The sequence below is a fragment of the Cyanistes caeruleus genome, chromosome 4 (assembly GCF_971803275.1).
Source record: "Cyanistes caeruleus chromosome 4, bCyaCae1.hap1.1, whole genome shotgun sequence".
Lineage (NCBI taxonomy): Eukaryota > Metazoa > Chordata > Aves > Passeriformes > Paridae > Cyanistes > Cyanistes caeruleus.
In genome coordinates, this window is record NC_141704.1 from 58,870,324 (window position 1) to 58,898,092 (window position 27,769).

At 40.0% G+C, this 27,769-nt stretch overlaps 1 protein-coding gene across 1 annotated transcript; it reads left to right on the plus strand.

Moving 5' to 3' along the window:
* The first annotated feature begins 1,109 nt into the window (after positions 1-1,109).
* On the plus strand, positions 1,110-27,043 carry ARFGAP3 (ARF GTPase activating protein 3). Its single transcript, XM_086884980.1, has 16 exons — positions 1,110-1,314; positions 6,974-7,092; positions 7,588-7,660; positions 10,109-10,240; positions 11,673-11,759; positions 12,608-12,689; positions 12,931-12,987; positions 14,064-14,110; positions 15,205-15,350; positions 17,430-17,555; positions 17,980-18,102; positions 20,603-20,740; positions 21,408-21,531; positions 22,435-22,525; positions 25,730-25,851; positions 26,119-27,043. The coding sequence occupies exons 1-16, from the start codon at positions 1,246-1,248 to the stop codon at positions 26,134-26,136; spliced, it is 1,554 nt and encodes a 517-aa protein (XP_086741106.1). The 5' UTR covers positions 1,110-1,245; the 3' UTR covers positions 26,137-27,043.
* Positions 27,044-27,769: the final 726 nt, after the last annotated feature.

The following is a 27,769-nucleotide window of genomic DNA, read 5'->3' on the forward strand; positions in this document are numbered from 1 at the left end:
CGAGAAGGAGGAAAACTTAATTTATTTTATGATAATTTCCTGGATACTGGCTTTGTAGCCTATTCCTTTGTGAAGTATAAGGAGAGACAGGAGAAAAAAAAAAATAATTATTGTTTCTGGCTTTTTCATTATCCTACAAATATCTTAAATTTCATGTCAGGCCTCCTAGTTTAGTCAAAAAAATTCTTGTAGGTCTGAGAGGGGCTGATTACCATTCCCACATCCTGTGATGTGTGATCTGGACAGGTTGAATAAATGGGCTGAGATCAAAGGAATGAGGTACAACAAGGCCGAGTGCCGGGTCCTGCCCCTGGGTCACAACTCCCAGCAGCTCCAGGCTGGGGAAGAGTGGCTGGGAAGAGCCAGCAGGAAAGGGCCTGGCCCTGCTGGTCCATAGTGCGTGCCCAGGTGGGCAAGAAGGCCAATGGCATCTGGGCTGGGTCAGCAATGGTGTGGCCAGCAGGACCAGGGCAGTGACTGTCCCCCTGCTGTGGGCACTGGCGAGGCCTCACCAATGTGAGGTGTGTCCAGTGCTGTGTCCAGCTGTGGGCCTGTCACTGCAACATGGACATTGAGGGGCTGGAGCTGGGCAAGGGGCTGGAGCACAAGTCTGATGAGGAGCGGCTGTGGGAGCTGGGGGTGTTTAACCTGGAGGAAAAGGAGGCTCAGGGGAGCCTTATTGCTCTGCAAAACTCCCTGACAGGAGGGTGCAGCCAGGTGAAGATGAGGCTCTGCTCCCAGAGAACAAGGGACAGGATGAGAGGACAGAGTCTTAAGCGGTGCCAGGGAAGGTTTAGTTTGGATATAAGGCGGATTTTTTCACGGAAAGGGCGATTAGATATCGGAACGGGCTGCTCAGGCAGGCGGTGGAGTCCAGGTCCCTGGGGCTGTTGTTAAGATGCACGTGGCGCCCAGTGCCACGGTGCGCCTGACGCGGTGGCGAGCGTTCAAAGGTTGGGCTCGCTCATCTCCGAGGTCTTTTCCAGGCCCAAAGCTCCTGTGACCCCGTGGGTGCGGGTTTCCCACCCCCTCGCCCCGCGCACTCCGGCGCCGCCTCGCTCCGCTCCCGTCTCCGCGGCAACCGGGCGGGCCGGGCGGGGCCGCGCCTCCCCTCAGCGCCAGGCGCGGGGCCGGCCGGGCCGCGGCGGGCGGAGCGTCCCGGGAGCGGCGGCGCGGGCAGTCCCGGCAGCTCCGGCCCTTCTCCCCCGCGGTTCCCCCGGCGGCCCCGCCGGCTCCCCCGGCGCCATGTGCGAGCCCAGCAAGCAGGACATCGCCGCCATCTTCAAGCGGCTCCGCTCCGTGCCCACCAACAAGGTAAGGGGCCGGGCCGGGCCGGCGGGCAGCGCTCCGCCGCGGTGACACGTCGCACAGCCGGCGGGGCGGGGGAGGCGCGGGGCCCGCAGCCCGGCGCGTCCCGCCCGGGACAGCAGGGAAAGGCCCGGCGGCTCCCCGGGGTGGCCGTCCCGGGAGCGGGGCGGCTCTTCCCAGCCTGCCCCCGTCCCTCCGGCCGGCATCCCGCATCCCGAAGGGATCCAGCCTTGGGGAGGGAGGTGCGGCGCCCACCGGGTGCCTCAGGTCCGCTGAGCATAAAAACAAGTTCCCAACCAGCTGCAACGTTGAGTGTGTGTTGCCTTTTTGTTTTTTTCCCCTCCTGTTTTTATTACCCAACAAAGTGGTACAGACACTTAGGCAGTGATAAAAGTTTGTTGGTATTTAATCTTGCTGGGCTTGTCCCGTGCTCAGGTGGCTTTCTCCGTGGTGCGAAGGTGTTGCTGTAGTGTCCATTGAGTGTGGAGGTGTGGGCTGGGAAAGGTGGCTGGCCAGGTGACAAGTGCCTGCAGCTGCTCTGTGTCGCTTGTTTGTGTTGGCTTTGCGATGTACGCCGAGAGCATACGTGAAATATACACCCACCAGGAAACTTGGGATTAGCGTTAGGGAGAAACACGTTGGGTTTGTTTTCTGAGACCAGGAATCCGGATGTCTGTCTCTGGCCCAAAACTGACTTCCACTCTTTGAACGCAGTTCATTAAGACCGCACAGGTCTGGATTCTCAAAGCAGAGCTCAGAGATGAACGCTCAGTTTCTAACAAAAGTATTCTTAAAACTTGCCTTTGCAGTGGGGTGAAAAGTTTATCAAAGAAAGGTCCTAGTCCCAACAACGAGGGTGAGAAAAGATCTCTTGCAAGCTCCTGAAATTCACTGGCACTCTAGCTGAAAATTTAGTAGTTTAGGGCTATTGTGATACTTTTTCTATATTGGGATCACAGGAGAAATAGAAAGTACTGCCCCTTCCTGGCAAGCATGCGGTGCCTCGGGCAGTTCCCCTGTGCTGGACTCAGTGTTACTGTATAGATTTAATCAGGTGGATGTGGTACCTGTGGTTGCTCAGGTGTATCTGTCTCCCCGTGTCAGACGCCACACAGAAATTCAGTGTTGACACAGCAATATTGGCACAATGTGTGCTGCCACTCACCATGGGCCACTGGCAAAAAAGTGGCTCAGGCACAGAGAACTCGATAACAATGCAGTGGTGCCCGGTCTGGATGACCTAAAGAAGGCAGAGAGGGAGAGTGGAAAACATCAGCTAAGGTCTCACAACTCTCCTGTGCCTGTCTGTCTGACAGTTCTCCTGAAGTAAAAGTTGTTTCTTCCATCAGTTTCTCCTCTCGTGTTTTTTACCTTTATGTTTGTTCCCGCTCTGTTGTGTTCTTCTCAAGCAGCCTGTCTGCCCCTTTTATTTGTAAAGGGTTTTTTTTGGTGGGGAAGAAAGACATGGGAAAATGCAAATAATGAAAAGGGTTCTGGATTAAAAGCTTAGTAATTTGCTTTAACTGTGCGGTTTATGGGTAGAGTTTGGGAAGAACTGCCTGCTCTAGGCAGGCATGTGCATTTACTCTGTTTTGGGTGCTCTGTGGTAGTTCTTAGTGCATGTGAGCTCAGGAAAAGAATTCTCATTTAAATAAATGTGCAGTTTAATTTGTGGGTGATAGTGTGTTGAAAGTGATGCTTGAATAATTGTCTAGAAATTAACATCTGTAATTTCATGTTAGCTCCCTTTATGATGAGGTTTTGAGTTCTTGGTGTCTTTGAGTGTTACATAATGTAGAACTGCCTGATGACAGCAGACTGATCAGCTGCCTGATGACTTAATAAACATGTTACAGTTATTAAATAGGATGTATTTTGTACCCATAAAAATGATCATAGTCCTTAAGCTACCTGATACTGTTTACTTGAGTGTTTGAGCTCTACAGCTCAACCCTTTCAAAGACTTGCGCACTCAGGCTGTGCTGAAATTCTCTTCTATTCTGTCATAGATCTGTTCCTCTGAAAATGTCATTTTTTCATTCTTTTCCACCTGGTTCTTTTCTTTGGTTGATGATGGTATTCCTGTCTTTGCTTGGACTCCCAGCATGTTGTGCCGGTGGTTTATCAGTAGCTTAGTTTTGTTATTACAGTGTGTGTTTGGGAGTGGTTTGTGTTGGGTTTTGCCCCAGGATGGACTCCGCTATCTTGTGTCCCTTAAGTCATGTTGAGATGATGACACTTCCAAAACGGGCAGTCCTCTTTCGTTCCCGTGGCCAGCGCTGCAGTTCCCTCCCTTAGGCTGGCATTCCTGACCAGGTGGCTGCACTGTGAGTTGGCCCTGCCTTTGCTCTCAGTTCGTGTGCCCGTGCAGAGCTGCTTCCCAGCGGGATCAGCAGCTGGCATTATTAGTGCTGATGCAAGTGAAGAGGGAAAGCGTATCTGGGGACAGTGGCTGGTGACTGAGAGGAGCTGCTTGGGTTCGGATCAGCTTGGCTGAGTGTGGCACTCCTGACCTCAGCCGGGTTGGTGTTCAGGCAGCTGGATCCACAGCCTGGGAATGGCAAGGTGTGGATCTGCCCTGGGGCTGGAACCCTGTTCCAGTGGAGGTTCAGAGTGTAGAGGCTGAAAGTTTCTGTGTAACCCTGACCTCAGGGATAAGTGCTCTTGCTGAACCCACTCACCTCTTCTGCTCGTGCCCAAAATAGCATTTCTATCAGCTATTTATTACTGCATTTCCATAGCCAATGTCAATATTTAATTAATTTATTTATTAATGTAGGTGTTTTGCGCAAGGTGGATGTTTTATGATTTATTAACTGCTTGCTGTGGGTTATACCCAAATCTGTGTTTGCTCTTGTAGAGACATCTCAGTTAGGTCTTTGGCTGTGTTTTTCCAAAGTGACTCTTACTGAATCTACACTGTTGAGTGTCTCAACACAAAATAAACAAAAAGCATGCAAATGTATTTTGAAAGCACTAGATTATTTAAGCCTATCCTTCAAATTTATTTTTAATCAATATTTTAATATTTTAGTTGCACCTAAATCTGTACAGAAAATACAATTTGTCTGTTTTTAAAATGGAAACAATTTCTTAGTGTGGCTTTGAAATTGATTTTAGTTTCTTCCCCCTGGTTCTTAAAAATTATGTGATGGGAAGCACTTTAAAAATTGAGAAAATGAAGCAAAATTAATCTAAATGTTAATGAAACATGCATCTATTTATATTGGCATAATTTCCATTGATGGAAATAACAGCTCCTCCTTTGCTTTCAGAAGAAAATTGGATATTCCTGCTTTCATCTCAGTCCTGAAAGGTACATTTTTATGCTGCCTGAATAATCTCACAGGTATCTGGTAGGGGCTCCTGTGTGACACTGAAGATACTGAGCTGTGGAAGCCAACTCCAAGGTGATGCAATTGAATTTCAGATGTTAAAATTACAAAGTGCTCATAATTGGAGGAAAGGGAAAGGAAGAGAATCTTCAGGCATGTTTATGACTGAACTTTTAAAAACATGAGTGTTTTTTTTTTAGCCACCCACTCCAGATTCTAGTTTCCCATTTGTACTCCAGGGAATTTCCACAAGACTTCCACCTGTAAGTCAGCTTTGCTCTCCTATATCAGAGGTGAGACCACGGTTGCTCTGTTTGCTTTAGTTTCAAGCAGAATCTTCTCTTTTGTTGTCCTCATCCTCCTTTGGCCTTGTAAGAAAAAGCCTGAAAATTGTCAATTTAAAATGAAGATGAGTCTCTTGTATTTTAAGGAGCTGCTTCAAAGAATTTGGGGAAAAAAAAAACCAAACCAAGTTCTGACTACTTAAGCTGTGTGTTGTCTTAGAATATGGCATGCATGAAGTCTTACTCATTCTTTTTCCCCTCACCCCCTGTGTGCCATTCCACCTGAGCTTGTTTCAGGGACTCCCTCTAACCCCTCCTGTTGCCACCCATTCTGTGTTGTTTTCATTTCTGCTGTATGCCAGTGGATGTCCCATTTCCACGTGCAGGAGTGGGACATGTAAAGAACATTAGTAAGTATTAGGTCCCTGTTGAGAGGGAAAGGCAGGACTTGCACATGCAGGAGCTGTGATCTCCATGATTTCTGTGTGTGTTACAAGTCATTACATAACTGCAGCTCACCCTTAAAGTGTTCAGTTGTTGGAAGAGTTAATGCTGAATCTGCTGGTGAGCTGTGCTTATGCTTGATAAATTTGGAGTGCCCAAGCTAAATAGACCCACATTAAGCTGAGGAGTTTAGCCTGAAACTACTCCTAGGCATGCACCTGAAATTAATTTGGATGGATGATGGGTGACATGACTTGATCCCAGACTCAGGGCTTGTTTGACTGTGTATGTACAAAAAAATAGAGACAAAAATCTCTCTCCAGGTTTACAGAGGGAGTTTCTGGCAAGACTTCTTAATTTTACTTTTGTTTTGTTGTTCAGCCTGGCAAGGAGGTGCTGGAAGCTCTGTGGCCTGTTTATGATGTTCCATATGTTCCCACCTGGCTTGGAATAAACTTCATTTTTCATATCTGCATATAGCTAGAACTTCCATTGCGATCTGAGGATCCATTAAGTTTATATGAGGATGTTAAAGGATAAAGTTGCAAATTGGAGTGCTGTCAGTTTGTGTTTAAAAGCTTAGCTCTCCGTGGATTTACTTCTTATTAGGTGCCACTGGGTGGATGCTTTTTGCTGTAAAAATGCTTCTCTGCAGCCTTTTCCTTTTACCTCTGAAAAAGCATTGATCAGATAAAGACCTGTCATACAGGAATAGATGTGTGCACATGGCATTAACTCTGAATAGCTGTTTATGTTTAAAGTTGTTGTGTTTCTTGCATTTGATAATTGATTTGTATCAGATAATTCTTTTTCTGGTTCTTGCTTTCCTTGATCAAAGTGGCACAGAATTCAGAATAGGTGAAAAAGGGCTTGAACGTCATGGTCTGCTGACCTGCAAAATGTAAGAGACACACACAGACACAGCTCTTGCTGTTTTGGCTGAATGTTAGAGGTACAATGTGGTGTCAGAGGGAAGGAAATTCCTGGGTTTGTCCATGCAGTAATTGTGGACCTGGTTGCTTTTTAACCAGTGTGGCCCAGACAGTGGGAAGGCTGATGTGGCAATTGGTGAGTGATGAATCATGCAAATATCTGCAGAGGCTGCCTGGATAAGCAGTGCTCAGAGGCCTTCCTGACACAGCTGGATTGCCATGGCTTGCCCTGAAGGTCAAGGTTTCAATATAGGAAAGCAGATAATGATGGCATTAGTCCTGCTGATAACCTTCTGGGGACTCACAGGTGCAACATGAGGAGAGCCTGCCTTCGGGGAAATATTTCTTAACCAGTTTCCTATTCCAGCAGTGCTGGAAGCGCTGTGTTAAATGTGTGTTTGAACTAGGCTGATGTGGGTTCTCTGACCTAATTTCTTAACCTGTGTACAGTGGTTAATTTTGGAAATGGGGAGGCTGTAGTTGTGTGAGCAGATTGTGTAACTCCTCTTTAGATGCCTAAAATTAGGATACATGGAGTTGTCATGTCAACAAATGCTGTAAGAATGAGTTAACAAAGTTAGATCACTGCAGGGGTGTTACATTGACTTGTAATACAGCTCTAAGGCCTGGTTATGCTCAAGTCCTGTTACTGATGTTTGCTTTCTTTAAGGTATGTTTTGACTGTGGAGCAAAGAACCCCAGCTGGGCAAGCATCACCTATGGAGTGTTTCTCTGTATCGATTGCTCAGGGACTCACCGGTCCCTTGGCGTTCACTTGAGTTTCATTCGGTAAGTATTGGTGTGTTTTGACAGTAAAATTCATCTTTTAATAGTTTTGTTTCTTCACAGACCTGCTCAGAGAGGGAAACCCATTCTTCCTTCAGCTTCTGATTCAAACCTTCTTAGTGTTTTTGTTGGCTTTGCTGATAGCTTCTGATCTGATAGCTTCTTGGGAATTGTGTTCAGTTGCCAGCTTAGCTTCCTGAAGCAGCTCATTGTGGTGGCACCTGAGTTCTACCCTTCCAAAGCCAAACTATTCTGTGGTTCTGGTACTTGGATAGTGCTCAGGTAGTCAGCTGGTGCAATACATCTGCACCCTGAGTTTGTCCTATTCCAGGTGAGTGTCCCAGCTGCTGACTCAGGGCCTTTTGGGGTCTGATAAATAACTACGGATTACAAAAAAAAGGGACGGGGAGGGGAGAGAAACACTTGGAAAAAGAACAGAAACAGAGAGTTTTTTAAATGGCTTTGGTGGTAACACTAAAAACATTTATTTGTGTTTAGGTCTACAGAGCTGGATTCCAATTGGTCCTGGTTCCAGCTGAGATGCATGCAGGTCGGAGGAAATGCAAACGCTGTACGTACTCCCTGGTGTTTGCTTTGCATGTTGAAGCTTGGTAATCTTGTAATGTAAGCTTGGAAAATGTTCTCTGTCCTTACTGCCTCTCTTTCTGGAATTATTTTTATTTTTCCAGTCCTTTTTTTTTGTTACAGCACACACACTCACACCCCTCCATCTCTTCTTTTTAGGAATTTCTCTGTCCCTCTGGATGCTGATTTAATCCTCCTTTCTTGCAACTTCTCCATTCTGGTGTAGTCTGAAAATGTTTTGGTTTTTTTTCTTAGAAGTCAGTGATGAAAATCACTGAAAAGGCCAGATCAGATTCCTTGTCAATGTCTAATTTAGACAGCTGCTCAAAGATGGTTTGTAAAGGAAGCTTATGGGCCCCTTTTTGTGACCATCATTCCTTCCATGTCTTGTGAAAAAACCATGCCAAAACCCATGGAACTGCCAAAAGTCACCCTGGAGTCAAGATCTAACTTCACCTGAGTTAGCACTGAAGATAAGATGTGCTGCATTGTTGTGGGGATTAGCAGTGTCATGGTTTGGGCCAGTTCACATTGGCTGTTACTTTCAACTTGATTTTTTATGTACTTACACAATGTGTTTGTAAATTGAAGTTCTGTTGACAGCTGTCTAGTTCTCAATCTCCCTTTTTGTTTTCTTTTGTAAACTCTTTGGCAATCTTTTCACAGCTTTTTCCACAAATAACTGAGAGTGCTCCCTTAAGCTGGCCCACCCAGTGTGGGAACATGCGACTTCCAAAAGCAATTTCTATTTTTCTTCTAATTCCCTGGATGCTTATCCCGTATATTTTTTCATTTGTGCTTGGTCCTTAATGTTGTTTCTATAAGAAGCTTTACCCAAGCTTGTTTCCCATGGTCTTTTCCGTGACAGTTTTAAGCATATTTCCTTAAGTCTTTAGGGTTTTTATAATTTTTTTCTTATTTTTATACAAAAAATGCTGAGTTCAGGGTCATTGTTACTTATCTTCCACTTCTGTATTTTCCAGTCAAATATTTTTCTTTGAATTTGGCATGCAGCAAGTCACTATCTCAGGCTTACAGACCTGAGCAGTTACACGGTATCTTCTTCCTCTTTTTCTTCTGTCTGTCCTTGCTAAAGTTATTCCTTTCCATGTTAGTACTGCTGTTATATGAATGTCCTCATCAAGTTTCTGTTGTACCACCGAGTACATAAAAAAAATCACTGTTTTGACTAATGAGAATAGGGAGATTTCATGTTAAGAACAGTTTCTTTTTTAGCCAAATGATTAAAAACTTTGATTAAATTATATCAATTTTGCTATGTAAAGGGTTTGAGGCAGTTGAAAAGAAGAGATGACAAAGTCTGAAAAAGTCTTCAGTTCATCTTATGAAGTCTGTTAGTAGAAGAATTACAATAAACCTTAACTGTTTAATTTTGTTGGGTTTTGTCTTCCTGCTTGGATGTCACTGTTTCCTATCATATGTTGTAGCAAGAGGTGCAATAACCCTCAGCAATTCCCCAAATACCTTAAGTTCTCAATGGTCTGGTTTGGGTTACTTCAGAAGATTAATACCTGAAACTTGAAAAAACAGATTGTTAAATTGTCTGTACATTGAAGTAAAATTAACACTTTTCTTTTAATGGCACTAAAAAGCCATTCCCTTTTGGTTCCAGTCAAATACCAAATTCTAGTTTTACTAACTACTGGCTAGAAGCATTGCTAGATTAACATCAATGATTTTTGTTCTGTAATAGCCTGATGATACTGAATCCTGGCTAACAGTGGATTCTGAGCTTCCTGGTGAATTTTAGATAGCTAGAAAATCCAAAGTGTCCTTAGCTCCTTGTGCTTTCAGATCACAGCTCTATGGTAATTGGAATTAGGGTTTCTAAGAAGCTTCTCTAAGTGCCAAGTTAATAGTGTATATATTAACATGCAGAAATGCACAATCTTCATTTAGTCATTTTATATAAACACACAAGCCTATAAACATATCTGGGCACATAGATATGTGCATAAACAGCCCTTACTTTTGAAGGAGGACCACTTTTGTACACTCATTTTGATACTATTGAAATTGATCTCCCCTGCTTGACAGAGATTTATCCAAGCAATGCCTTTTAGAATATTAGGAATGTCCTGTGGAGCACAACTACTGGCAATTAATTTTACCTCTTCCTTCCACTTAATCTCAAATCAAGGATTTTTTTGTATATGGTGGAAGCTTGCATTTGTATATGCTCTTAAAGCATCACACTGATATATTGGGGTTTTTTCTGTTTTTATTTATATGTAAAGAAGTTCCCAGGGTGGAGTTTCCTTTGTACTTTGCAGATTTCTTAGACTCCATAACTTAAATTATTAGATTTAGGCAGGGAAGCAGACTAGTTTTCTGCATTGCAATGTATCTTTGTGTCAAATGACATTAGCTTTTAAGTCTGTTCTGACAGCATTTTCTGTGTTCTGCTTCCCAGTCTGCTTTTTTCCACCAACATGGGTGCACAACCAATGACACCAATGCCAAGTACAACAGTCGTGCTGCTCAGCTCTACAAGGAGAAGATCAAATCTCTTGCAACACAGGCCACGAGAAAGCATGGGACTGATGTGAGTAGTGTGTGTCCTGAGGCCAGGAGATTCCTGAAAAAATTCACTTTTTTTTTCCCTCTAAAGTCACTTTGCATTTCTGATCAGTAATACAAAAGGTTATCGGTCTTCAGATAACGTGGCCATTTCTCCATGAACCATGTAGTGGTTTTATCTTTACTTCTCTGAAATTTGATATCTAGAGGAGTATAGCATGAAAAATTGTAATGGAATTAACTGCACACTGTGTGTTTTAAGTGGAGTTTGTTTTGAACAAGTAAATAATGTATTTTTTTGTTTTTTCCCTACAAAAATAATATTTGGGAAATTGGTGAGTTGTGTAGAACTTGCTGTTCTCTATCTTGCTGAGGCAGTTCATGCAAGCTGTCAAAACATTGCTAGGTTGCTGACAGAAGTCAAGCAAAGTATCCAGAATTGATTTCTGAAGTGTTAGATTAAGTTTTGACAACAGTTCTCTTCTTCATACACAGAAAACATGTTTTGATTGTTTAATTCAGGTTGTTGAAGTTTGGGACTGGTTCATTTGAAGTTGATCAGATGAGTGGAAATTAAAAGCAAGAGGGCTTGATTTTCTTCTCTTATCTCTGCATCAAACAGCATGAAATTTAATGGATCATTCTCAAGTATTCATAGTATGAACAATATAATTCACACCACTAAGTTTAGAGAATATTTCTTTTGACTTAATAAACAGCTTAAAATGTAAAATGTGTTTAAGTACAATATACTGTGTGTATCTAAGTTTGTGGCAAGTTTCCCAAATGACTCTTTGAGGAACTGTGATTATCTTGTTTCAATTACAGATTTCATCCAATTGTTTGATATTCACTAAAATATTTACTAAATTCACTAAATATTTACTGAATATTTTTAGCTGTGCACTGCAAACTTAAGTAATTATGTGCTATTTAAATTACTGAACTAAATTATTCAGATGGTTACATTTAGTACCAACCATCCCCTCCCCTGTCACATGGTAAAAAATTCCTTTTCTGACTTACTGATGACGCTGATTGTTGAATGGTGAAATGAGCTTGTTGTACCTTCGGTATCCTTTCTGACAGAGATCATTATTCCTGCATGGAGTAAGAGGAGCTGTGAGAAAAGATTTGTCTGTGAGTAATCTTGGAGTGCAGGTCACAGGTTGGAGTCCTGTCCTGCAGTCCTGTGGCACTCTGGGGACCCCAGTCCTGAGATCTGCCTGTGCTCAAAGATCTTGGCTGGTCCACCAGAAGCACAAGAAATATGTGTGAATTTAATAAAAAAAGGAATATCATCTATTGAACATTGGATAAATTTGTATGGAAAAAACACAGACAAGAAGAAAAATCAATGTGTTTTTAACCTGAAAACAGAGTTCTTTTAAGATTAATGCATTGGGAAAAAATACATTAATGCAATTAACCTGTAAAATTTTGTCTCTTAATTTCAGCTGTGGACAGATGGATGTGGAATGCCACCAGCATCACCTCAAAACAAAGAGGAGGAAGATTTTTTTGCATCCCATGCTTCTACCAAGGTACAAATTACCTGTCTAATTCTTGTTTGCTTTCTAAACACTTTGGTTGACTGTGAGCTCTGTGGTGGAGATTAAGCCCTGAAAGAAAACTTTATAGAGAGAAGGTGGGTCAAGGAGTTGGTATTTATCTGCTTTGCCTTCTGTGAGTCTCAGAATTCTTCCTGGATGTGAACCACTTTCTAAGATGATCATTTTAAATGACCCAGATAGTAGCTAAACGTGGAATGAAAATCTGTTTTTTTGTAGATATAACAATTCCACTTGGAGCCAGGGTTTCTTACTTGGAAGTGCTCTGATATAAATATACTGTGTTGTACCTTGGGTTTTCGATCAGCAAAGTGTAACAGTTCTTACGACATTTGTTGTGACCTGGTCACAAACCTGCCTGTTGAGGGGAATGTGTTTGAAGTGAGTGGGAGGATGCACCAGGAATGTTGCTCACAATCAAAAATGAAGTGAAAGATGAAAACAGGAAATGCAAGAGCTTCTAGGGAGAAGGTGTGGTGATTATATTTAAGTAAATCATCCAGCATACAATAAATAAATCTAAAGCACAGTTATAAATGTATATTATTGGTTTTGATGATAAACATAAGGTAAACAAAATTCCTGAGAGGAGAAATAAAAGTGTTCAGGAGTGAATTGAAACCACTTGTTTTTAGTAAAGGTAGGCATTTCTTGTAATTTTAAGAGCTGCCCTTCTGAGTACAGGTTTTAATCCTAAAAGCTGTAATCATAAAAATTCAATATTAATAAACCAGTGATACTTATGCAGTCTTTAGCTAAGTGCTCATATTTATTTGCTGTATTTTCTGTGCACTTTTGATTTTGTGGGGTTTTTTTTCAAGGCAAAGGATACAGATTGGGTGTTACCAGAACCAGTTTCTCTGCAGCAGAAAACTTCAGAAAACATTTCAGAATCCTGTGAAGGTATGATTGGTTCTTTGTTAATAGTAAGTTGCATTTTTTTAAATATTATCTTAGTTTATTCTCTTTTTTCCCTGCTTTAATAGTTAAATAACCTAACCATGCTTAATAACACAAGAATTTGGGGTAGCTGCTGCTCTCTTAGTGTCTGGGAAAGCTGTGATGGAAATACCACATTATGGTGTCTCTATCAGAATATCTGAGCCTTCTGATATTCTTACCCTTGTTATTCCTTATCTTTTAGGACCAGAGCACGGACCAAGTGTTGATGGCCTTAACACATCCCCACAGCCTGCATTAGGTAATGAGTGCAAGCAGCAAAAGAGAGCAGCAAATGTAGGAAACCCAAAAATCCCTTTGGACAAAGAATGCCTGCCTGGGAAGAGCTGTGGAAATAGATTTTGCTCTCTTTTCAGAAATTTGAACATAAAAACTTGGACTGGAAAAATCCTGTGTTGATAATGCAATACCTTCAATCACCAGGCTCTTTTACTTAACACTGAACAGTTTATCATATTGTGAGTAAGGAAAAAAGCTGATGGAAATAGAATAGAGTAAAATACCTCAGTGATTTGTCACTTTGAGGCTTGTCCTGCAGGACCAGGTTTCTGAGAATGAAGTGTTGATTCTCAGCAGCACAGAGGTGGTAAAGAAGTGCTGTCTGGGCCTGTTTTGATACTTTAGGCAGGTATGATCTTCATCACTGTTTTAATTTGGTTTGGTTGTTTTAGAGCTGAAGACTGCAAAAAAAGTCACTGGATGTACTTCCTGCTTTTCTCATTTGTATCTCTAACATGTTCTCCTAAAACAAGTGCTTTTCTTGGTTGGTTTGGACATGACAAGTTCTGTCTTAAGGGAAGAATCTCTGTTCTGTTTATGCCCCTTTCCACACAAATTTCGGCTCAGAGTAGTTTTTCTGTGTGCACAGGCATCCAGTAGGAGCCACTTAAAATGTTTGTGATGTTTTGGGTGAGATGTAGATATGTTTTACGTGTATCACTGGTGGGTTTGAACACAGCCAATGCCTTTCTAGACAGGAAAAAACTCATCTTGGAAGTGATATGAGGTCAGGTAGATCTCAAGTCCTGCTTTCCTATTCTGTTGATTAGCAGGAATCTGCAACAGACAACTGAGCAGTAGTTTCATTCTTATTGCATATTTTCAAGAGATGCCAATCAAAGGTAGCTCCCCACATTTTCTTGGAGATAATCACAGCTCTGTTGTGTCACTTGGTTTAGTATCTCAGCCCCTCAGTGTAGAAAGACAGTAAAATAAATGGCAAAAACTATTTTGAGGTTGATGTTACGGAAATTTCCTTCTGCGGTTCCAGAATAAATAAAAATTGTCTGTTAACTAATGTACATTTAATTCTTGCAGAGAACACCACCTTCATAAAAAAGAAGCCAAATCAAGCTAAGAAGGGGGTAAGTATACCCATGAGAATTTTTAACTGTTATTATAGGTCATTTATTTCAAGATAGTGTAAAGATAGTTTACAGACTTGATTCTGCATGGGGTCTTAGCACTTTCTTAGCATCTGGTCTCTGTAAAAAGGCAGGAAGAGAGTTTAGTGTCTCCAAACGATGGTTCAGGGCACAGGAAGACTGAGGAAGGCAGCCCAAGTTTTGAATGTGTGGCTGTTGGAACTCAAGGACCAGCACTAACAGTCACCCTAATGCCACCCTAATTGTGGGCTATCAGGGTGGCAGCTTTTTACAGGGAGTCACTCCTTTTAAGTCTGGGCCACTGTAGAACAGAAGATTTTGAAGGTTTATTGGAGCAGATAATTTAGATTAAATCCCATGATTTTGTGCTCCCACTAGAAGACCCTAATACCCGAGAGGAATTTTTTATTCTGGGTGGTTTGTGCAGATCTGGTCCCTCCCAGTGAGAACAACAGAACTGGGCTGACAGGTGCAGGTACAGTTTGTGAACTGTGTGTGCATGGCCTGGAGCTTTTACATTAAGGCTTTAAAGTAATAAAAGGTGAAGATAAATGCATTGTGAATTTTTTTGTTGCTGCACTGTTGCAGGTGAGGAATTAAACACAGAGGAGACTAAGAGCAGCAATTTGAGAGCTGGGCCACCATCTGAGTCAGCACATTGTATCCATATTTGCAGTATTAAGTGTTTTATAAATCTGATAATGACTCCATTGCAACGAAATTTATTATTTCTATACAGCAAAAGAAACCAAAGTTGTTCTGTGTGCTGTATTTATTTGAGCCTGTCAGTCTCTGAACAACTAGAACTCGAATACTTCTATTTTTTTCTGTGGGACTTCACTGCAAAGCTAACTACATTTGTAAGTACAATTAGCAGAAGCAGAATTTTGAAGTCCAGAATATGGAAAGAAGTATTTTCTCTGCTCCAGATTGTCCTTGCTGTCTACAAGGACTGCTCCAAGACAGGGTGTAGTGTTTGCTGTTGCTTTCACATCTGGCTGTTGAGTCAGCTGAGGTGGCTGTCTCAGTTATAATATTGGGGCTTTTGGTTTTTTGTTTTTCAATAATTCCAGCTTGGTGCCAAAAAAGGTGGTTTGGGAGCCCAAAAAGTGAGTAGCCAGAGCTTTAATGAGATCGAAAAACAAGCACAAGCTGTAGATAAAATGAAGGAACAAGAGGATCTTCACAGTAGTAAGAAAACTGAGAAGGAAGAGCCACTGTGAGTATGAATTAATTATATAATGGTAAGCCATGAAGCCTAATTTAATGAGCTAATTGACAGCATTTTAAACACTACTATAGATTAGCATATGCTAATAAAACTTCAGTTCTTAAAAATGCCCAGACTTGGTTAAGGTGAGCCAAGCAGTAATTCTCCCAGTGCCCTTTCTTTGGCTATTAAATATATGTTTATACAGTTAATGAGTTACTGTAGAAAATTAAATGTTAAGAAGACTCTTGGCTCTTGGCATTTTTTTTATCTTATGCTAGTTACCCAGTTTATTTTGGTTTGGTGCAGTGAACTCAGTAATATTGAAAACAGTCTTTCTAAGAGCATAGGGAATATTCAGCTTGTACTTAGTGGGTAAGAGCAGAGGAAGTTTAGATATGTCTCTAATTGCCTGATGAAGTTTTCAGCTGATTTATACTGGAACTGCCCTCATTTTCGCCAAAACCCTTTGAATAATTCTGTCTGAGGCCTTGAATCTGTTGGTCCACCTTAATTAATAAATACTCAGCCCTAAAGCTCAGAGGGTGCTGTTCCTGATTCCTTCCACATTCCTCTGCTCTGTGCTCTTGGTTTCCAATATTTCATTACTTGTCATCAGCATTAGCCTACTAAATAGCTGGTTAGTTTGCTGTTAACAGAGCTTAACAGCCTGTCAGGTGCTATGGAATCCTTCCTATAACCTTTTAAGTTTTCTGAATTATTACATAATTACAAGATAACTTTTTGCTTGTGATACCAAGGTGTTTGGTCTATAATCTCCTCCCCATTTCTTTTGCTCACTTTTATGTTGTCCTTGCAGAGATGGATGTTTTGGTTGCATTAAAAATGCCAGTCACAAGGGGATCATTTGAAGTGCTTTAAGCGCAACATCATGGTTCTTGGTGATTGCCAAAAAGTACCAATGGAGAGACTCTGAAGTAAAAACTAAATAATAATAAAAAAAGGATTCTTCATGTATTATTATTCTTTATCAATATTTTCTTTGATTGTATAATTTAGTTTGGAAGAAAGTCCCAAGTAGTGTCTTGGGTTTTGTGTCAGAAATGTATAAATCTAAAGATCCAAGCCAACTTTTATTGTAAGTTCTGCAACCTTTCTGCAGTAGCCAGAACTCTCTAAAAATGCTTGTAAACGTGAGGGATGCACATACACCAAGTTTATGGATTCAGTTCCAGTGGAGGCAAGAGATCTGTATTTCCCTAAGATTATCATTTGGGAATTTTAACTGTAGGTGGCAGCAGATGCCAAAATGAAAGGAAGGGTGAAGTCTGCTAAAACTGCATTTGATTCAAACTAATGTGTGGTGGTTTTAATTTTAAAAGCTTGAGTAATAAGCTTTACTAAATTAATTCAATAAGGCTTTGTTTTGTGGTAGGAATGGAAATGATTCTTTTGTAGTTTAGTATTTAGAGGGAGGAAGAGTTCTGAGACTTGAAACTTGAAATGTGATTTTTAAATTTGTACACAATTTCCTTAGCTTCTGCTGAGCAGTGAAAATAATAGGGAGCTGAAATTACTTCTAAAAACTTGATCTGTATTCCCATTTGTTTTAATCAACAGCAAATACAGTTTTGATGTTAATAAAACAGATTTTCTGAGAAGGGCTGCTAATCTTGCTGCTTAAAATTCTGGGAAGATGTTTTCAGTTATTCCTTTTAGTTTTGCATCACATCTAGCAGCAGCATCCTGAATTTCATTTGCCTTTCTTCTGATAGTTCATCTGTACTTCATGCCAGTTGAGACTTATGAATTAAAATATTGCTGAGTTGCTCATTAAAATCAAAATTGTATCCCTTTTGACCTGAGAAATTAAATTTAAGCAGTATTTCTGCAATTCTGTAGTGCAGATGTAATTCAATGTAATCAAGATGAAAAACCTCAGTCTCTGCTGCACTGGTGTGACTGGAAAATACTAAGATGGTTTAGAGGTAAGGGATAGAGACTCAGCTGGGCCCTAATAAGGGAAGACGTTAGAAAATACAGTGCTACAATAATTATTGTTAATGTTCTGCTGATCATTCAGTGTAGCATTGGACATTCCTCTGGTAACTGGTTTTTTTTTTCCAGTGTATCATCTTTAAGGTTGGCCTACAGAGATCTTGATATTAAAGCAAGAGAAGAAACCTTAAACCTCTCTGGTAAGAAGAAAACAGAACTGGAGAGGCTTGGCATGGGATTGGGCATCAACAGGAGGTATGTGAAGTTCTGGAAACTGCCTTTGAAATACTCTGTGGTTTTATGCACTTATCCCTTATTTTACTCAGGAAATGAAGAAATGGACTAGAACATGTTATGGAAACTTGACAATATCAGCAAAAATCTTCTCTTTGTCAAAGGGAAGCTTCTGTTAGATTTAAGTTCTAGCCTGCCAGACAGAGGTCAACCTAGATTGTGTTTTCCAGGTGTTAGAACAGACTATGCTCAGAAGTCCTGTCCCTACTGGAGAGAATGACATTTTTCCAAGGGTCCTTTATTTTAATTCCTCTTTCCTTAAATGTTTGTATAGCTTGGACTTTCTCAGCAAGCTTCAGAAACTAGATTTGGGCTTTGATTTTTTTTTTCTTTTAGGGTGTGAGTTTTGTCATCTCTTTACATGCTTGTTTTCTCCTGTCCCCAGTGGCATTTCTCACTCAGTCACCTCAGATATGCAAACAATAGAGCAGGAAACACCTACAATTGCAAAGCCAAAGAAGAAGTACATGGATGATGTGGAAGACTCTTACTTCTCTTCTAGCTCAAGGTATTCTGTAAGCTTTTAATTTTGGATGGGCCCAGAAGGATGTGCAAATGCCATAATAATATGCACAGTATTTTTGAAAGCTGAGATGAAGGCAGTTTGAACCTGTGTACACACCCAGCATGTTTTCAGGGGACATCTGAATCAGAAGAGTTGTGGAAAAGTTGACTTTACCTCAGTGACAGATGGATTTGTGAAAGAGGGGAGGCAGTTTTGTTGGGAAAGTGGTCTGAACTTTGTGTTTGTAGATTTTGTCTTGTCCAGTCTAGTCTCTGCTTGCACACACAATTGCCATATAAACTTTCATTTGCTGTATTCCAAATCCAGTGAATTTTTTGTCAGAATGACTTGTGTTCATTCCCTTTCTCTTTCTTTCTATTGTCTTCAAATTAAACAAGCATTGAAGTCTGATATTAGATGTACCACAGTTGCATCATTCTCTGCATGCCAAATGCAAAAACTTCAATCTTTTTGAGGTATTGTGCTGGGTGTGTTGTGCGGATGTCTGCAGTCCTATTTCAAAGACTTTATGTAAAACATGAAATGTTAAGCGAAAAATAATTGAAATGTTTGTTATCAGAGGATGAATGCAATGCACACTATAAAATATTGCTCTTGGGAGAAGAAAAATAATTTAATCTTACAGGCACTAATTACAATGAACCAGCTTTTTCTGGACTGAGAGACATAAACAGGTGTTGCTTTCATAAACTGCCTTTCTTGCATCCATGCCACAGCAACACCTAATTGCTTGTAGACAGGCAAATAAAAGCACAAAGGCTTTTGTGTCACTATTTTAGTGCAGTCACTGCAGCAGAAATACAAATGTGGGTCCAAGGAAAGTGGCAGCAGTCTTGTAAAATAAAATATAGCATTTCAGTGCTTGCCTTGTTTGCTCCCTGAAAAGAACTGTTACTGCTCTCAAATTATTCATCAGCTACCAGCAGGCAAAAGATGAATTATGGAGGAAGCTTTTTAATGTGTTGTGGTTCAATGATTAGAGGATAAATTGTAACCTGGCTGTAATTGTAGTCCTGCTCTTGTCATTCTGGTTTGAGCTGGGAGAATACAATTGGAGTTGGTACACAAGTTCATTCTCTTTAAAGAAAGAACAGTCAGATTTGGACTTGCTAAGGGTATTATTATCCTTTATTTCAAGTTGAGACTTTGAAATAGAGACAAAGTAGCTTTAGCATCATCTTAGTATATTTTGCCCAAAAGCAAAATAGTCATACTGGATATTAGAGTGCTGATAAATGAATTAAGCAAGCTAAAAGTCTCAAGGTTTTTACATAAAATTCAAGCCTCTAAAAATCCTGAATTTTGATGTTCTGCTTTTGCTACAGTTAATGCAATCTTATTAACATCACAATGTAAAACTTTATTTAATCTGTTAAATGCAGTTTTTCTCTCTTCCCCCACCCCAAATACTGAAGAAGTATTTTGCAAAGCTACAAAAATGTGAGAGGGAAGGTTAGAGAAAATAAACACTTTTACTTAAATCAGCTCATGCAGCCCCTGCCCAATGCCATGGTTTTGGTGACCGTTGTGAGACTGGAAAGCTTCAAATCTATGAAAACACCTTGATTGTTTGTTATTATGGAATTAAAAAAAAATTGCTGTGGGTTATTTTTGTCTGTCAGGAGAAAGGCTCCTGCTTTTTGGAGATGTTCATTCCAAATCTGTCCCTCATATTTTCTGTGCTTGGTGCTGAGACTTCGCTGCTGCAGGTGTCACATTTCTCATAAACTGCAGAATTGAGTGGCCAGACCATTCATAGTGCAAATATTGAGAACTTTCTTTTTTAAGAGTATTTTTCACAAAATGCAGGGGCAGGTTTTAATATCCTATCTTGTTGTACTAAATGGTTCCATTCTCCTATCCCCCTGTGGTTTTGGTCATCTTTCTCTCCATCCTGGTCATAGCCAAACTTCAGGTAAATTTCTTTAGCACAAAATCTTAATCTTCAGATTTTAATAGGTTTTTGGTGGTGTATTTTTATTTTTTCAAATACTTTCCATATATGCTGAGATATGTGTAGGTAATAAAAAGAGGAAAAGATCAAATCATGTACCAGAATTGACAAACATGCTTAATTTTTTTCCTTTTATTTTGTGTTTTCCCTGCGGTTTTGATGTGCAAGAGAAGATTGTCTTATTAAATTCAGACTCGCTTTCAAGAAATACGTTTTTAGCGTTTAATTTTAATGAATTGTGCTGCAAAACTCATGAGTTCTTAGTATTTTGATTAAAAAAATTACAGAACCAGAAATAAAGGCTTTCCTGCCTGTTCTGAGCCATTGGATTAAACTGTACAAAGCTACTAAAGCAGTATTGTGGAATCCAAATTACTCTCACAACTGACAGCTGTAATTTTGGTGAGAACGTACTTGCTAATGAATACTTAGAGCAGTCATTATCTAACAACAAATAAATATATTCCCACTTTCCAATAAATAACAAAGTTCTGACTTTTCAACAGGTTTTTCTTTCTTTTATTCCAGGTACTATGATTCTTCAGATTTGAGGAGCAGCACTTTCTCTAAATGGGATGACAATTCAGATGCTTTTTGGAAGAAAGAAAATAATAGTAAAGACATTGATATATTGTTAACATCAAAAAGCACAGGATTTTCAGACAGGTACCCCAAGAAAACCAAACTGATTTTTGTCCAGAAAGCCCAAGTTTTAATTTGTGTCATGGTCATAGTAGTGGGATTTTCTTCAGTCTATAGAAGAAAAATTTGGCCAGAACTTCCATCAGCAGTCAAGAGATCTCCTGACTGAATTTCTTTTGTAAGCTGAATTTCTCACATTTTAAGCACTGTCTGTTCTGCTCAGAGCTGTTCAGTGCATGTACTGGAGGTAATTCCTAAACACTTTTAGCAAAAAAGGAAGCAGACAGAAGATGTGCGGAGAAACTCAAATATTTGCCCTGTTCTGAGCACATACCTGCTTTGTTTATTGTGTGATGAATCAAAGGAAACCATGTTAACAAATGAAAATTTGGGGTGCTCAGTTCTGAGGATGGAGGTACTGGAGACACAAAATTAAGATTGTGATGATAAAAAAGTATATTTTCTCTATGACAACTTTCTCTGACAGTCTTTGTAACCAAGTAGAAAATGTAGAAAACGGAGAGGTTATGTGCTTGGTTGGTGTTTTCTGCCTGTCTTCTTTCTACTTTAAATCATATTTTTCATTTACCTGTACAATAGAGTTGGAGCACTTAAGTACTTCTTGATTCCTTTCATTCTGTCACGATGTGAATGAGGTTTCTCTCCCTGAAGCAGTTTGTTGTCCTTCCAGGCCTGCATCTCGGCGTAAGCCTGAATATGAACCTCCTGCAAACACAGATGAGGCACAGAAAAAATTTGGCAATGTCAAAGCCATTTCATCAGACATGTACTTTGGAAGGCAAGATCAGGCTGATGTAAGTAGGAAACAGTGATAAGTATTTTTAAGTGTTAAAATATTCTATGGCTGTAAAAATGGTGTTCTTGTAAGAGAGAAGGCAATCAATAGTTAAAATTTGTAGAATTAGTGAGCTTATAGAATTATGTCCCCTTGATTATTTGTTTGATAGAAATGTACAAATTTCTGATCATTTAGAATTTAACTTTAAGTAAATGCAGTTGCACATAGGACCATACCTCCATCATTCTTCTTTCCTGACAAAAGTGGTAGACTGTGATTTAGCACTCCCTTTGATAGAATCAGGCTTAATTTGTTCTAAATACCCAAACTGATGCCAACAAACCACTGCTGAAGCCTCTTCCTGCTGTGTATTTGTTACATGAAAACATCATTAATGTTGTAAAGCTAACCAAGTAAATAAATGGTTGAGTGAACTGCAAGGAGCTGAATCAGCCTAGAAAAAAGAGATTAGTATTGTGCTGCATTTTGGGGGTGGGATACAGATTTTTAATGAAAATCTAACAGTGTAAATACTAATTAAAAGTATAATTACTGTTTGCAGGGCACTTGGAAAAAGATGACTTAAAAGTGTCCTGTGGTTGGAAGAGTCAGCAGGATGTTAACTGCAGTGCTTTCCCCTCCGTTTCACTCTTTGTAGTTGTTTTTAATGGTTTTTCAGGATTTGTAGGGTAACCAACAGTGAGTGGGACCCTTGGGGTTGCAATGATAAATGCCACTCTTGGGTGACAACTCACAAATGAGATGGTGGCAAACTCAGTGTAAGTGGTGTGAAGACTGAAATGGGCACGACTTTCAGTATAGTCCAGTTCTAAGTGTCTGTAGTCTCAGATTATCTGATGTGGCCTTAAAAGGTGGCAGCAAGCTGATAAAATCCTTTTTATTTTCAATTCTTTTCCAGTATGAAGCAAGGTCTCGGCTAGAAAGGCTTTCTGGAAGCACATCCATAAGTTCAGCTGACTTGTTTGAAGACCAGAGAAAACAACCAACAGGTACATATCAAACAGAGTGAGAAACTGGAGCATGTGGGGAGTGCAGGCCCTGACTGCTTCTAATCACAATCATCACTGTGTTGTGCAAGCAAAATGCTAATAGCTCCAACAGGGACAGCAGCTGTAGTCATTGTTTAAAAATTAACCCCTTAAATCTCAAGTTCTCTGTTTTTGAATCTGTAAGTTCAGTATTTTATACTGGGAGTGTGTGTTGCAAGTAACAGACTATTTTGTAAATAACATTTATCAAAGGAAAACTGTAATATTTTCCAATGAGGTAACATCTAAATGTAGTTTCAGTAGTTTGAGTAGTCTCAGGTAGTTTTTTGATCAGTTACCATGAATAGCTCATTAGCTGTCATACTGGATCTAGGAAAATCATTGATAAAATGTTAGTGGACTTGAAATTCCCATGTAAACTGTTGCATGGCATATCCATTCAGTGGGATATTTGCTTCTACCTCTGGCCTTGCAAAATTATTAAGGAAGATCTTCACGTGGATTGTCTGTTTCAAAGATTTGTTGGAACATCTCACACTGGAGAGTGTAGTTCATCAAATCAGAAAGGGAGAAAGATGAGATTGAGTGAAAAGAAGTCCCTTAGGGTATTGAAAGTGTCTGTTTTCTTTCCAATGAAAGAAAATTGGATTGTGCAGTGATGTGCAATGGAAAAGGTGGCAAATACTGGAACATTCTATAGGCTTAATCAGTTGAGTTTCATTCCTTAGCTTTTGAAGGAATTGGAAAAAGAAGAGTTACTGAAGAACTTGAAATCTGTGAGTAATTATTCAAATAAGCTGGAAAAACACACAGTGTGCAGCATCTGATTTCACTTTGGAAAAGTAGGAGGGAAAATCCCCAAACATGTGACTGTTTAGTTTTGATCCCCAAAGCATGTTTGAATACATTGACTAGCAGAGAAATAACTCCTGTTACCAGTTGCTTAAGATCGGGGTTTAGGAATTTGAAATGTGGGGGAAAAAAAAAAATTGAGGGAAGAAGATATGAAGCAAAAATCCCAGTAAGTTGCTTTAGCCACTTGAAAGAGCCTTTGCAGCATGGTGTCATAAATTAACATTTTATCAAATGTACAGAAACTTCCTTTCCTGCAAGTCTCTGCTACACCCCTCACCCCAAAAACTGAGGGGTGGCCATTCTTGGAGAAATGCTACTGCACTGACAGTTTGTCTGGTGTGGAATTAATGCCCAGAATATCATTAGTTCCGTAAAATAAACTTAATAAGGACACTGTCAACAAAAACACTACTGTAGTTTTGGAGTCCTTGCTGGGATAAAACATCCTTTGTACCTAAGGTTGTTTTTATGAGCATTTATGAGATGTCAGGGTAGAACAGTGTAGGGCTACTTGTTTTTGTACAGAATGCTGTAGGGAGGTTTCTAACCAAAGAAGGGGCTACAAGAAAAAGCCTTTTTGTATTATTTCAAAGCTGATGCTTTTGAAAGTCAAGTGGCAGACTTGGTGCCAGTTTGGAAGCAAACCACAAAAAAAGGAGTTGCTTTTCTGCCTTGTTCAGACCAACCGAACTTAGCCAGCAAATGACAGGGAATTCTTGTGGCTGAGAAGTGATTAGAGCTTCTCAGGTTATTTGTATCTGCAGATTTTATTTCTGTGACTGATTTTAGTGACAAAAATGCCTAAAGCATTTGATGAGTGGAACAGATAGTGAGGAAGTCCAAATTACAGCTCAGAAATAGGGCTGTATGAGGGAAATCTTGAAGATAATTTACAAAGAGGATCTATAATATCTATAAAGCCATGCTGGGTTGGAGTATCGTAGTGGGAAGTTCTCTGAATGTGACAAGGCATCTGTGCTACAAATCAGCCTCTTGTCTTAGGTAAAACAAATTATCTCCAGAGTTGTCTGTCTCAACCTATTGATGAGGCATTTAACTTCACAGGACACAGGAGCTTCATGGTCCCTCTCTTTCTCTCTCTTCCTCCTCCCCCCCATTCAAAAGACTAAAAGGAGTCTCCATTTGGAAAATGGTCTGGTTTGGGATGGTTACTTCCTGGAGCCCTATTCCCAAGATCTTTGAGGTGACCTCATTGTGGCCTTGCAGTGCCTGAAGGGGACCCACAGGAAAGATGGAGAGAGACTCTTGACAAGGGCCTGGAGTGACAGGACAAGGGGCAATGGCTTCACACTGACAGAGAGCAGGTTTAGGTTGCATATCAGGAAGAAATGGTTCCCTGTGAGGGTGGTGGTGCCCTGACCTCTGGTTACCCAGAGAAGCTGTGGCTGCCCCAACCCTGGAAGGGGTCCAAGGCCAGGTTGGAGAGGGCTTGGAACACCCTGGGCTAGTGGAAAGTTTCCCTGCCTGTCACAGGGGGTCGGAATGTGATGATATTTGAGATTCTTTCCAGCCCTGGCCATTCTGTAATTGACTCTGTGATCACAATTCTGTGATTCTGGTTCAGTTGGATTTGTGCCCTTGACAGTACCCCATATTTGATATTAAGGCATTAATATCAAATGTAATTATTTTCACCAGTGAGTGGGTGATGGTAATTGTTGGCGTTTTAATACTTAGCACGGAGTTAGTTTTGACTATAATTAGAGTAATTAATTAATTATCTTTGAATTCTGTTACCTTTAGACCTGCACTTTCCATAATAACAGCACACCTAATTCTGTCCAAAATATATTGATTTTAAGGAAAGCTGGATTGCCTTTATGGCATAAGCTTAGCCATAAATGGATAAGCATTATTCTGGAGTTTTAAAACCTAATTTATTTACATTTACTGTAATTTCTATGGATTTTTCAAAGCCTCAGATGTAGTAAGGCAAAATATATATATATATATATATACAGCATGTAAATCACCACTCTGCATGCACACGAATAGGGTTCATCACTTCAGCCACCTCTGAAGTGCATTCATCTTCAAATTGCAAGGGAATAACAGCTGTTGAGGATACAAAACAGCCTTGTCACAGCCTGGAAGTACAGAATAAGTCATCTACTATCCAAACATGAATTGCTTTGCTGGGAATACAGAGTGTAGAGGATGACACTTGGGTGGAATTATGAAAACCTGAAAACAATCCAAAGGAAGATGCATTTAAGACATCAAGATCTCTGTGTAGATCTCCTAGTCATACATTGTGCTTCAGGGAGAGAAAAAAAAGGTTAATTTTAATACAAAATTCTGTTTCCTCTGTGTGTGTTCTCCTTTTAGGAAGCTACAATATTACCAGTGTCTTGCCTTCAGCTCCTGATATAGCTCAGTTTAAACAAGGAGTGAAATCTGTGGCTGGCAAACTTTCTGTCCTTGCTAATGGAGTCATGACATCTATACAGGTGAGTAAAAATGTCACAATCTATTAACCATCAGTTGAAGTCTTTCTATATGGATCCTGACACTGAATTGCCTTTAGGGAGAAAAGAATAAATTTGGTTTTATTTGAGTTCCGTAGACTTCTCAAAGTAGATGCCAAAGCACTGGTCAATTTTCTAAAAGTTTTGAAGAATTCAGCTGCTATTTATTGCACAAATGGAAGTAAAACTGATTTCTTTCCATGTAAAACCTACTCATATTTGGTTTGTTATTTGTTTTTACTTTCCTAGGATCGATATGGTTCCTAACTGAAGCTAAAGAAGGATTTCTCTTCAGGCACACAAGTAATCACTGCTGATTCAAATGAAGGTTGCCTTAAGACTGGTGATGTTTTTGCCTGTTTCTTAGTGCAGATTTCTGACTCAGCCTCTTCTTAGTGCTGTTGCATCTTCGCAGAAATCTTGCAGCAACTTGTTACATTGCATATACTTTTTCTTTTTTCTTCCTTTCCAGTCTTTATTTCTTAACAACCTTACTGTTAGATAAGCTGAGAACTTTATTTTATTACTGGCTCTGTCTGTGAGGCAGGAAGGAGAAAGGAGATGTGCTGTTTAGTAGACTGTAGCAAAATATACATTTAAATTAAACCTGTGCTTGCCAGGAAGTAAAAGCTCTTGAAGTCATTAATTGATGTGCATTAAAATGGTGGGGAATTAGTGGTTTAAACAGTATTCCAGCTAGAAGGTTCTGTGCTTAGATGTGAATGTGGAGAAGTCAAAACGTGGTAATACTGAATAGTGGATTTCACCTTGTGGGAACAGTCTATTTATACCTAGTTTTGAAAGTTACAAAAAAAATTGCAATATAGAATCCTTAAGTGCTTTTAAAAATTCTGTATTGTGTAAAAAATAAAAAATAAAAAAAACTTGAAATCTACTAAGGGCCTAATAGAGTAGTTAATTAAATACTTGTTAAAATGTTTAGCACAATCTTAGATTTTTGATAAATTATCAATTATTGAATAAGGAAATAGTGGGGCTGTGTTTTAGACAGTCTAGAACTTATTGCTGATGACATCCTGCATAAAAATTATTATGACCTTAAAGGAAAAACTTTACAACCAAGAATGAATTCAAGTTAATTCTGTTCTGTAATTTTTCTTAATTCAGATTTGTAAACTGCTGATATCTAATAAAAACAATTGATATAAACTCAGTTTTGAATCCAATTTCTATGTGTTTTCATCAGTATCCAGCTTTCTAAACACTGTCATCTGTATTTGGTCTATACAGTGGTCTGGTAAAATTAGCCTTTAGTTTCAGATAGTCAAACTTGCAATCTTACTAAATTGTTGTAGTGATTTAGAAATCTAAACACTAAATAGACTTGTTCAGTCTTCTGATGAGGCACTTGTGACTTTTTTAAAAGGGGAACAGCTGGAATTGTTATATGAGAAACTTTGGGTACGAGCAGGAGGATCTGAAGAGTCCATCCCGTCAATTTGGGAACCAGCCCAAAGGTCGGAGTGTGTGATACGTGGAGATGAGAGCCTATCAGAATGGGAGGCCCCCGTTCCCAAAGTTAGTTACCCGAGACCGTGTGACTGGCGAAAGGTTGAATTTAGTAAGTGGAGATATCTGGTTGCCCAGGGCCATGGTATAGAAAATTTTGAGAATGATAACATCAGTAATGCGTGGCTTTCACGCTATAGAGGCATACCTCACCGAAAGTTGATTACTGCGCTACAATTGAGAGCAAATGTCTACCCAACACGAGAATTCCTGGCTAGGGGTAGGTGAGAGACCTGCGTACGATCTTGCAGGCACTGTGGCGCGGAATATGAGTCTGTCGCTCGTATCATCGGGACCTGTCCAATCACCCAGGATGCCAGGATAAAAAGACACAACATAGTCTGTGATAACGAAGCGAAAAGGGAAAATT

Excerpts from the sequence above, each read along its gene's own strand:
- ARFGAP3 (XM_086884980.1), top strand. The coding sequence starts at position 1,246 with ATGTGCGAGCCCAGCAAGCAGGACATCGCCGCCATCTTCAAGCGGCTC. Across the intron at positions 12,690-12,930 it reads CATTTCAGAATCCTGTGAAG|GACCAGAGCACGGACCAAGT; the intron begins GTATGATTGGTT and ends CTTATCTTTTAG. Across the intron at positions 22,526-25,729 it reads CCAGAGAAAACAACCAACAG|GAAGCTACAATATTACCAGT; the intron begins GTACATATCAAA and ends TTCTCCTTTTAG.